The sequence below is a fragment of the Trichomycterus rosablanca genome, chromosome 6, assembly GCF_030014385.1.
Source record: "Trichomycterus rosablanca isolate fTriRos1 chromosome 6, fTriRos1.hap1, whole genome shotgun sequence".
In the NCBI taxonomy this organism is placed as follows: Eukaryota; Metazoa; Chordata; class Actinopteri; order Siluriformes; family Trichomycteridae; genus Trichomycterus; species Trichomycterus rosablanca.
Genome location: NC_085993.1, coordinates 22,278,209 through 22,290,919, shown reverse-complemented (window position 1 = coordinate 22,290,919; position 12,711 = coordinate 22,278,209). Strand labels below are relative to the sequence as shown.

The window sequence follows — 12,711 nt, the reverse complement described above, 5'->3', positions numbered from 1 at the left end:
TTATCTATCTGCCATGTACATGATGAGAAGTTGGATTTTTTTTTCTGAGGTGTCTGTCAATAAATAGAATGTATAAGATTCTATCTCTTCCTATAAGGGTTTTGTTTAAGAACCTAGAACCCAAGCTGGTAGACTACCCCAAGTTTTATTTAACATAAACTCTAAATAACTATATAATATGTGTATAATAACATATAATATGATCAGCCATAACATAAAAACCACCTCCTTGTTTCTACCCTCACTGTCCATTTTATCAGCTCCACTTACCGTATAGGATCACTTTGTAGTTCTACAATTACTCACTGTAGTCCATCTATTTCTCTGCATGCTTTGTTAGCCCCCTTTCATGCTGTTCTTCAATGGTCAGGACTCTCCCAGGACCACTACAGAGCAGGTATTATTTAGGTGGTGAATCATTCTCAGCACTGCAGTGACAATTACATGGTGGTTCAGACACAGCAGCGCTGCTGGAGTTTTCAAATACCGTGTCCACTCACTGTCCACTCTATTAGACACTCCTACCTAGTTGGTCCACCTTGTAGATGTAAAGTCAGAGACCATTGCTCATCTATTGCTGCTGTTTGAGTTGGTCATCTTCCAGACCTTCATCAGTGGTCACAGGACGCTGCCCATGGGGTGTTGTTGGCTGGATATTTTTGGTTGGTGGACTATTCTCAGTCCAGCAGTGACAGTGAGGTGTTTAAAAACTCCATCAGCGTTGCTATGTCTTATCAACTCATACCAGCACAACACACACTAACACACCATCACCATGTCAGTGTCACTGCAGTGCTGAGAATGACCCACCACCCAAATAATACCTACTCTGTGGTGGTCCTGTGGGGATCCTGACCATTGAGGAACAGGGTGAAAGCAGGCTAAAAAGTATGTAGTGAAACAGATGGACTACAAGTCAGTAATTGTAAAACTACAGAGTGGTCCTATGTGGTAGGTGGAGTTGATAAAATGGACTGTGAGTGTAGAAACAAGGAAGTGGTCATAATGTTATGCCTAATTGGTGTTTAATCTATACACAGTCGAGTCACATTATTATGACCACCAGCTAATATCCAGAGTAACTACCGTGTGCATCACAGACAGCAGCTAGACAGGCTGGGAGTGTCTCAATAAGGTCCTGGTAGGTTGTCACAGGTATCTGGAGCCATGCTGACTGCAGTTGATCCCACAGCTACTGAAGGGTGCGTGGGGAAAGATCCATATAGTGAACACAATGATCGAGGTGGTTCCCACAGATGCTTAATTAAGTTCAAGTCTTGGAAATTAGGGGGCCAGGGTAGTACTTGGAAGTCTTGGTCATTCTCTTCTTACCAATGTCTGGCAATTCTAGCGGTGTGACATGTCGCATTGTCTTGCTGGAAGATCCTATCTGCCCCAGAGAAGACAATTTTACTCATGGTACTTTTACCCATGACAGCAACGAGGGATATATGTGCAGACAGCCTATCACACACCTCATATACCCACCAAGCCAGCTTACGAAATGTGACTTCCTTTATGGGCTACTTGCTGCCGCTGTCAAAAGTAGGACGTGGTCATATATCTCTATTTATTATTGTTATATGTGCTAAAACTAACTAGCCTATGTCAGATTATTTAATTATTAGTTTTCTGTATCTGAAATGATTCCATCCAATTCCAAACATGCTACCTTGCATCCAACAACCAAAGACTTCTGACCAAGAAATAACTCAACAAAGTTGTGAACTATGACTACAATTATATGATACTTAAATAAGACAGAAGTAAACATTGTGTAAGCCATGTGAACACATTGATCCCGTTGATCTTGTATGAATCACCACTTAAAATTAATTTTAACTGATTTTTATCAAAGAAATTGGTTCAAAAAAGGATTTGTTTACAAACTGGGCATCATAAGTGGCCATCACTCTAATTACACGTTACTGTAGTATACTACTGACAAAGCATTTATTTCTCTCTCTCCCTCTATCTCTTTCTCTTCACTCACTCTTTGTCTGGGAAGTGTGTCTCTCTATCACTTCAATTTAATATAGTTTTTCTGGCATGTCTGTAGTACAGTACTGCCAAACATCCCCCGTCCTCCCTCCCACTCTCTCCTTCTCTCTCTCTCGGCTGTGTATGTGTCTATTAGTGATGGGAAGTTCGATTTAAGCAAACCGGTTCTTTTGAACTGTCTGTCTTAATGAATTGAATGTGTCTGATTCTACCACTTGCCTGGAGTTTAGCACCAGAGCCCTTTTCTATTCATAGTCTTAATATAGCACGTTTTAAACATGAGCCCTACTATATAAAAATAATAGACAATACACAGTTTGCTGTTCAACTGGAAATGCAATATACAGTGGTACCCTGAAACTCAACGTCAACTGGTTCTGGGAGTGGCGTTGATTTTAAAAGGCATTGAGTTCTAAGATATTTTTTCCTATAAGGATGTATGGGAAACCTGTTAATGCGTTCCATGGTCCCGTGGAACTGCATCTATTTTAGGCTAATGTAAAATAATACACTGAAAATAACTGAAATATAATATAAAAAAACACTGAAAACAGTTAAAAATCAATAAACAATACAATAAAACCTGCCCTTTACCTTTACTTCTTTATTGTTTCCTTATGCTTCTTAATCGTGGAGATGCTTGATCATGGAATACCGTATTCGGTTCAGTAAAGGTGCATTCACATTAGAAGCAGCACAATAGCCTAACATGACTTACTGTACTAAAACAAGCGTTAGTGGAGAGAACTTATAAGCAGTAATAATTAAGAGAGGTTTAGTGTTTCTATGTTGTTCTCCTAATACGTTAGCTGTTTTTTACTGATAAGTGTTTTAAACTCTCGAAAAAAAAGCTGATTCTTACAATTTCTCAGAAGTTTAAAAGTAAAACAGGAGGACAATCCAGATAAACACAGACACGTGGAGCTTTCAGAGTTGATTTGATGGTAATTCCACACAAATGCAGATTCGTCTCATATGCACACTTTGATAAAATTTTACTGCAACCCTCAAACCAAGCGCTGAACAAAGCAGCTGGTTGTTGTTCATTTAAAATTAAATAAATAATTGTTTTTTTTTTGTTTTTTTTTAATGAATTTTCTCCCCATTTTCCTTCCGATTTAGCGCACTCAATTTTTGTCTTTTGCTGCTACCAGAGATACCAGATTGCATCCGAGGAGAGCACGTCGCTGTACACGCCTCTTCCGACACGTGCACAGCCCTCTTCTTCTCGCCCCTGCTTTCTGCACAGGTGTCTCTTCCGCCAATCAGGGTCCTTACACAACGTATGAACAGCCACCCACCCACCCGCACATAGTCCGGCCCCCATCCTGCAGATACAGTGGCCAATTAGTATCTGCTGCAGGTACCTCCAATTATGCCCACTAGATGGCGCCCAGCTGGTTCGAAACTCGGTGTTGCCTCTGGTCGGCTGGGCGCCAACTAGTAAGCATAAGTGGGAATATTGCGCTGCGCCACCTAGGCACCATAAATAATTGTTTTTTAAAAAGAAACTGAACATGTTGAGTTTAGAGGACGTTGAGTTACAAGGTACCACTGTATCTGCCTAGCTACATTAAAACCTAAGAAAATAAATTGTTTACTTTATGATGTTTACTCTTGAAATCAGCCACTTACAGAATATCATTTAAAGTCTACCTATAATTTTATCTGACAACTTGGTTCAACCAACATAACTAATCTAGTAATTTGCAATTCTTTAGTACAATGTCATTACTGCCAGTCAAAAGTTGATTCTTACAGACAGCTGTCACTATTACAGTTGCAATAAGGAGAACCCTACACAACCAACCTCCCTAAGACACAATCAATGATGTCACTTGAGTGCCTGGTTAAGGTGGTAACACAGCTGAGACTTAAATTCAAGAGTCTGAATTGTCTGCAGTGGTGGGTTAGCATAGTTGTCTGCTGTACCACCAGATCAGAATAATTTTAAAGCAATCTTGATTGTAAATTAGGAACTTGATTTGTGCATTATTTGTACAATATTAAAATTTAAAACAAATAACACATACATTCATATTGAACACTTTATGTGCATGGTTGCAGTAAAAAACTGACAATCTCTCTCTTTTCTTGCTTTCTTTATTTCTCCTTCTGGTGTGTATCACATAAATTCAATATAGCTTTACTGGCATGAGTGTAGTACTGTATTGCCGTAGCAGTTCACATATTGACAAAGATGGACATATTCAAGAGAGATAAAAACACCGTCTAGGTCTGTCTGTCTCACTCCTTTCCCATATCTCTCCATCTCTATCTCACCCTCACATCCAGTAATCACACAGCTCCTCTGGGGTTCACAGACAGCAGCAGTGAGTCATGGCGGGAGCATTCCCGCTAGTCTAGATGGACTCGCCGCGGCCGTCTCTTCATCCCCATCTATTACTGGAGATCATGTGCTCTCCTCTCCTGCCACCTGTCCTGACATGGCTATGGTAGACTGAGTCTGCCCTGTGCAAACCCCAATGGTCCAGTAGAAGCACTGCCAATGAATTAATTAGTGTGTTACTGAGCGTGCAGTCTGGTTTAAAAATGCCATCAGGTAAAGAAAGAAAAAAAGATGTCTCTTTTAATCTGACAACATCTGTCTGTAAAAAATTGCAAAAGTAAAGATGCAGTAAATGGGATTTATTTGTCTAATCAATAAACAAGTTTCATTTAAGTTGCAGCATTAAGTCACTGTTACTAATGTTAGAGAACTTTTTACACCAATAGTAATATAAGTAAGGTTAATAATGCTGATATTAGGATTTATTTAATAATCTACAATAAACTTGTAATAAACCTATAATAGAAACCTAACATTGTTTTGTTGCGTCGTCGTTGTTTACCACATTTTCCAGTACTTCGAAAGTCTTATTGCTTAACATTGCTTTTAGTGCCAGTAAGCATGTGTTAGCATGTTTAGGTCAGGTGTACCATGGTAACACGATCAAACAATGTAAAGTCCATTGTGGTGTTAAATGGCAAGATGTATATTCAAAATCAGCAGCATTTTATGTTAAGGCAACAACTCATTGGCAAAGTTTTCCACAAATACACCAAAATCTACAAATAATTGGCATATTAATTGCCCATAGTTTCAAAATAGATTCCCATCAAACCAGTGGTGTGATGGGGGCCAACCAAAATGTATTGGGGACAACACCAAAGTAATGGCCATGGTTCTGAAATGTGATGTAAAGCTCATGGTTAGGTTTCCACATACTTTTGGCTATATAGGGTGTCTCCGAAAAGCTAGTGCGCTCTCTACATAGACAGCATTTTACATCATCCTACGCGCGCTCCTGAGAAGAAGGCTGTTCGTAATCCTAGATGCCTTAATATGCTGTCTAGTTAGGCATCTTAAAATTTCAACGTTATTTTGACTCAAGAACGAGTGAGCATCGGAAGGTGAATGTGACTGAACGTAAAACTGATGAGATAACATCATATAGATACAGCACAAATTGGTGCACTGGGAACACCAGCTAGTGACTTTTTGGTAGCTGGGCAGATCTCATGTAATCAGGGTGTTAGCAGTGAAGATAATGAAGGCATTAAAGGTGGCAGCATCCAACATATTGTACCAGAGCACCATGGGCCACCTCTGTGTTCTCCGCTTAAAAGGTGCGAACCATCTGATCCATTCTGTCATTTTGTTTTGTTATAGTACTGGATGGAACAGATGGTTTGCACGTTGGAAGTGGAAAACACAGAAGGTATGGTACTGGATGACCTCTGGTTTCTTCTTTACACTATTGACATCCACTGATTTGTCATCATGATGGGTGCTCAAGAGGACAACAGCTTTTTCCTTCTTTCGCACATAGCTCTCCATGGTCGTATTGTCATGGTGGCCTTGCACATTGGATTTTGCAATGGATCCAGAAAGAGTTCCCATAAAGTCACATCCCAGCTCCTGTCTACCCATGCAAGCAGGGTCAAGCCAATAAAAGCCACACATTCTTCTTTGACAATACTTCTTTACTCTTTTCCTTTTGCTGCTGTTGCTATTCAAAACTTATTTAATTACGTTGTTACTGTTTAATATATCTCTTGGTAACACCGTTGTTTAACCAAATGCAGGTCCTGGGCAGCTCCTCAGGATGATTTTGCTTCTTGTTCTGCCCTGAGTGGGGGATGCTAGCTCCAGTAAGACACATTTTACTCAATTTATTGTCTGAGTCTGAGTTTCCTCTTCAGAGGACTCAAATGAGTCTTCTGTGTCATCAAAGAAGTGATGACCAAAAACAAGTTAATTGAGGAATTAATGTTTGAATGATGAAATTAATTTATTGCAAATATGTAGAAAATAAAAACTCAGTCGGGTCACTTTTGACCCGTCCAGCCAACCAATGGTGTGATTGGGGACGACCAAAGTGTAATGGGGGACAACTTCAAAGTAATGGCCATGGTTCTGAAATGGGATGTGAAGCTCATGGTTAGGCTTCCACATACTTTTGGATATATAGTGTAACAACACACGATAAATGCACTATAATGAGGTCTGGCAATGGAACTAAGATATTTTTCTTGCCTAATTTAAATAGTTTAACAGACTTGAAGGACAAATCATAGCTTCTCTAAATAGCACAGCCATTTATTCCTACCTCTCATTGTTTTTCAGAAGCTGGCCTTTTTTCTTCCAAAAGAGTACGGCTCTGGGGGAGGCGTGTGGTCGGCATTCGATGATCACTTCACCTCCTCTCTGCACCAGAATGAATTTTTTAACTGGATTCTTTGAGAAGTCTGGAGGAGAGGCTGTGAAAAAAGATGCAACAAGTTGTATTACTCTACACAGTCTAGGTAGCACTTTAGCACGGAAGTCGTTGAGATCTTCAGTCTCTTGATAGCCCTTAAATAATAAGAGGTCACTCACCTACAACTTTCAGTTCAGCACTGGCGTAAATGACACCATGCTCATTCTCAGCCAAACACTGGTACATCCCAGAGTCCTCCAGGTTAACCTTAGAGAGCATTAATTTGCCGCTGCCAATGCTGATTCTGTCCTGGGGACAAAATGAAATATTCAACAGTTAGGGCAACATGCCTGTACCTGTTTTTATACTTTACATTTTATTTATTGCAGGTATAGTCTCAGTGGTCCAGAGGAATCCCTATTGAGATCTAGAGAATCCTGAGACAGTGTGGCATAAAGGTGGGTGGGAACCAGGTTTAATTAGGGCACGAACAAACTCAGTTTAAAATTTTGGTGCAAACTGTTTAAAATAAATTAAAGAATTACCACTTTGTAGTCATAACATTATGACCACCTTACTAATATTGTGTTGGTCCTCTTTTTGCTGCCAAAACAGCCCTGACCCGTCAAGGCATATGGAGTCCTGATGGTGTGCTGTGGTATCTGGAACCAAGATCCTTTAACTCCTGTAAGTTGTGAGGTGGGGTCTCCATGGATCGGTTTGTCCAGCACATCCCACAGATGCTCTATTGGATTGAGATCTGGGGAATTTGGAGGCCAAGTCAACATCTCAAACTCATTGCTATGCTCCTCAAACCATTCCTAAACCATTTTTGCATTGGCCACAGTCATCAGGGAATACCTGTTCTGCAACAATGCTTAGGTAGGTGGTACAAGTCAAAGTAACATCCACATGGATGGCAGGACCAAAGGTTTTCCAGCAGAACATTGCCCAAAGCATCACACTGCCTCCGCCGACTTGCCTTCTTCCCATAGTGCATCCTGGTGCCATGTGTTCCCCAGGTATACGATGCACACGCACCCGGCCATCCATGTGATGTAAAAGAAAACGTGATTCATCAGACCAGGCCACCTTCTTCCATTGCTCCATGGTCCAGTTCTGATGATCACAATGCCCATTGTTGGCATGGTGGACAGGGGTTAGCATGAGCACCCTAACTGGTCTGCGGGTGTGCAGCCCCATACGCAACAAACTGAGATGTACTGTGTATTCTGACAACTTTCAATCAGAACCAGCATTAACATCTTCAGCAATTTGAGCTACAGTAGTGGATTGGACCACATGGGCCAGCCTTCGCTCCCCATGTGCATCAATGAGCCTTGGCCGCCCATGACCCTGTCCATGCCCATGACCCTGTCGCTGGTTTACCACTGTTCCTTTCTTGGACCACTTTTGATAGATACTGACCACTGCAGACCGGGAACACCCCACAAGAGCTGCAGTGTTGGAGATGCTCTGACCTAGTCGTCTAGCCATCACAATTTGGCCCTTGTCAAACTTAAATCCTTACGCTTGTCCATTTTTCCTGCTTCTAACTCATTAACTTTGAGGATAAAATGTTCACTTGCTGCCTAATATATCCCACCCACTAACAGGTGCTGTGATGAAGAGATAATTAGTGTTATTCACTTCAACTGTCAGTAGTCATAATGTTATGCCTGGTCGGTGTATATTCCTCACTTTTTTACCATGCCTCAAAAGTCAGTTTTATTATAGCTACTGAAGTATTAAATGATAGTCTAGTTTTTTTTAATGCATTTTCTCCCCTTTTTCTCCCTTTTTTGCCTGATTGCGTCATGCTTCCTCTCCACCAATGCCGATCCCTGCTCTGATTGAGGAGAACGAAGCTAACCCACGCCCCCTCCGACACATGGGCAGCATGCCATATGCATTTTGTCACCTACACTTTGACGAGTGCAGTGCAGCTCAGCGTTGTGTACGGAGAGACACACCCTAAGAGCACTCTTTTCTCATCTATGTGCAGGCGCCATCAATCAGCCAGCAGAGGTCGTAATTGCACCAGTCATGGGAGAGAGACCCCATCCGGCTTAGTCCCGCCCATATCTGAACAACAGGCCAATCGTTGGTGTTTAGTTGGTGTTTAAATGATTTTCTAAATAACAATAATAATGGAATATTAAGCTAAAAATATTTAACTTTGCTTGCTCAGGCCCATCTAAATTAAATTAATTACATCCTATTGATTAAAGAAGTGCTTATGATCTTGAAGACATATTAAAAAAAAATTCAATTTGCTACCTCTGAAACCAAGGTCCTTCCATTCTTCAGCCACCTGTACACAGGTGGAGGTTTTCCATTGGCCCTGCACTCCCAGTTAAGGTCAGTCTCGATAGCCATGTAGGTGTCATGCAGTATCTGGGCCCAATGGAGATGCTCAACATCTAAGAAAAGGACATACCTTTTAAGAAATAAGACTGAAACAAGACTCTTTTTTCTTTCTCAGAGCCTTTTACAGTTCACTCTCCCACACTGTGCTCATGGTAAACATGCATGTTAGCCTGAGAAAAGCTTAGCCTTTTACAAAGCACTTAATGATGGAGATAATTGCTTCAAGATTATTCCATTTTTGTTGAATCCTTCTTAGGGTGAACAAAACTGATTGATTGATTGATTGGTTGGTTGGTATTTGCTGCTGACCAACACTGCAGCCATTTTAATAGCCCAGCATTAAACATGATCATACAGTATCATATGTAGCTACAGGTTATTAATTATTTAATAGTGTTTAATGATATCCACACTAACTAAAATTACCCTTAATGAATACCCTTAATTGTCCCTCTATGGAACAGGCTAGCAATTTATCCAAAGCACTCACAATATAGTTTTAATTAGAAGTTAATCATTTATTTATCTACATTAGACACCTTGTATTGATCAGAATCAAAGTGACTCTGTGTTCTACCTAGAATCACTTGATTTAAGGCTGGAATACACCCAGTTACACTGGACGCAAAGAGTAATACATCCTTAAAGAGCATAAGCTGACATTGCAGGACACTGCACACACACACACCTACTGTATTTGCTCAACTGGTCACAGGTAGGTGCAATTTAGAGTGGAAAAAACATTTTATTAAGAAAAAAAGAAACCAGAATACTCAAAGGAAGCCAGGGTTTAAGCCTGAGTTCCTGAGACCCTGGTGCTGTACTGTTTACTCTGCTAAATAAAGATCCACCATGGAGAGCTCAAGTTCTTAAGTTAAAATCTCAACAGTGTTACTGGCCTGGTCGGGTGTCTAAAAGAAAGAAGGTTTTCTTTTCATTGCCAGTCCACACATGTAAGCTCTTTCTGTTTGAGTCACCAACACAGGGCATAGCAGACCCTCTATACTGGGTGCAACTCTCCCATCACTTTTCACATGTTAGGGGAGCTAGTCTGTGGATCTCTTTGGCCAAGGTGGGGGTCATGCAAGTGGCAGACGAGTTGCAATTGGAAAATGGTAGTGACTAGGTAAGAAGGAAAAAATAAAATTAAATGTTAATTTAATGAACACCCAACCATGAGCTTGTTGAACATCCCATTTCAAAATCAAATGGTAGTCTATTTATGACAACAGCCACTCATTTGAGAAGGATTCTTACAAAACTTTGTCTGTTGAAATTTGTAACCATTCAGTCAAGATCATTTGTATGGCTGAGGATTTATACTTACATTTTCAGCATTTAGCAGACACTTTTATCCAAAGTGACTTACAGTACATTGACAGTATACAGTCTAGGGCTGCCACTAACAACTATTTTTCTATCGATTAATCTATAGACTATTTTATCGATTAGTCGATTAATCTAACAATTAATTTTCTTTCAAAAAATTTAATTCAGAATCTCATTTACGCCTCTTTTATTTTAACAACAAACTGTACGGCATAATAATATGGCACAAAACTAAATGTAAACAGGGTTTATGTCCATATTATCAAATTATCAAGTGCTCCATATTAAACAAAGTGCAACATGTGTTTATGGCGTTCCGTACACAAAGCAAAGTGCTTAAACTTGTAGCAGAAATAAAAAAGGTTGGCACGTCTCATTAAGTCCAACGTGCAGTAAAGACAGAATGAGCCCAGATTCTAACCTACACATTTACTCAAAACTTCAAATTCTAAGCGATGTAAACAAAGTGGTAAGCGGGCGCATTCATACGAGACGCTTTTTGCGCTTTGATTGCCGCGGCAACCGCAAAAATCGCGAGCCCAACGGTGAATGCGCCCTAACTGAACTCACTAAGGAATACGGTATTCCAGGATGTCCGCGATTAAGAAGTTTAAAGAAACAAGACGTGCAACATCACACTAGTGCTGCTGTGGTACCATTAAAACAATGTACAAACCACATTTGTTTTGTGCCAGTTTTAAGTATTCCCAAACATTTGATGATTTGGGTCTAGGAAAAACTTTAGCTTTATTATCTTTACAATCGGCTTCTGACTGCTACAGACGGCCTTTTTTAAAGACTGCGCTTAATCTGAAGCATATATAATGTTTCCTTTATATAAATGATCTATTACACCTTTTAGCAACTGGCTGAAACACAAATTCAACAATTAGAAGGTGCGTCCCTAAAGCGTATGTTCATCCATGGAAAACCATGGGCATTATTAAACATTAAGTTAATGTTTCTTAATTAAATTTACTTCATAAATACTCATTTCTAAGCTCAGTTACCATTAAATATGAGGTGTCCTTTCGCAACGCTACGTCCTCTGGAGTTCTCTGCCACACATTCATAAAAGCCAGCATCCTCTGGGCGAAAATAAGGGATCTCCAGAACACCGTTAGAGTGATTGATTTTCATCTTTCCAGGAAAAGGGCTTGCATCTCCTCTTCTCCACGAGATGGAAGGCACTGGACTGGACAGTCACAAGACAGGTCATGTTAGTATTTTAACTACAAAATGGTTTTATAAGCAATTATTTCACATAGAGATGATTTATAGAATACAGAATACTGTAAAAAGAAGGTTGGACATCCCATTTTAAAACTGTGCACATTAATATGAAGTTGCTCCTCTTTTCTTGTGGCTATAACAGCCTCCCTCATTCTAAAAGTGATTTTCACAAGATTTTGAAGCGTGTCAGTGCGCAATTGTGTCAGGCTCTGATATTGGATAGAAAGGCCTAGCTTGCAATAAATGTTCCAATTTATCATAAAGTTATTTAATAAGTTTAAGGTTGTAGAGTATGTGAAGGCAACACTTACACAACCAAACAGTGTCTTTATTAAAGTTGCTTTGTGCACAGGGACACATTCATGGTGGTACAGCAAATTGCCTTGTCTAAACTGTTTCTACCCAAAGTTGATAGCATAGTTTTATTTATTTTTTATTTATTTATTTATTTTATGCATTTTCTCCCTTTTTCTCCCGATTTTTTAGTGCGTCCAATTTTTACCCAATTGCGTCATGCTTCCTCTCTACTGGTGCTGACCCCTGCCCCTGATTGAGCAAAGCAAACTGACACATGCAATAGCCGACTGCATTTTTTTCACCTGCAGCAGCCGAGTAAATATGCGAATCAGCTTTGTGCACGGAGAGCCACACCCTGATCAGCATTATTCCTTTACTATGTGCAGACACCATCAACCAGCCAGCAGAGGTCGTAACTGCGTCAGTTATGAGGTCCCTATCCGGCTCCAAACAGCCAAACGTTGTTCATATAGCCACTCAGCCCAGCCGGATGGCAGAGCTGAAATTCGATACGATGTATTCAAAATCCCAGCTCTGGTGTGCTAGCGTATTTTACCACTGCGCCACCTGAGCGGCATAGTTTTATTTTTAATTTGTAATATCTTTAAATTAATTTTATACAACAACAGGTGGGGCTAAAACAGTTGAACCTAAATCAAGTTTCTGCATATTTTGGCTATATAATGTACACATATACACTATATGGCCAAAAGTATTTGGAAAACTAACCATGAGCTTGATGGAGATCCCATTTAAAAAACAAATGGTATTAAAATTG

At 40.1% G+C, this 12,711-nt stretch overlaps 1 protein-coding gene across 1 annotated transcript in view; it reads right to left on the bottom strand.

Annotated features, from left to right (window-relative positions):
* LOC134316366 (contactin-4) overlaps nt 1–12,711 on the bottom strand; it is a 105,617-nt gene that overhangs the window by 58,065 nt on the left and 34,841 nt on the right. The window contains exons 7-10 of the mRNA XM_062996724.1: nt 11,414–11,598; nt 8,985–9,127; nt 6,884–7,013; nt 6,615–6,765 (exon numbers count right to left, since the gene is read on the bottom strand). Of these exons, the coding sequence (XP_062852794.1) occupies nt 6,615–6,765; nt 6,884–7,013; nt 8,985–9,127; nt 11,414–11,598 (609 nt within the window). The remainder of the gene's footprint in view (nt 1–6,614; nt 6,766–6,883; nt 7,014–8,984; nt 9,128–11,413; nt 11,599–12,711) is intronic.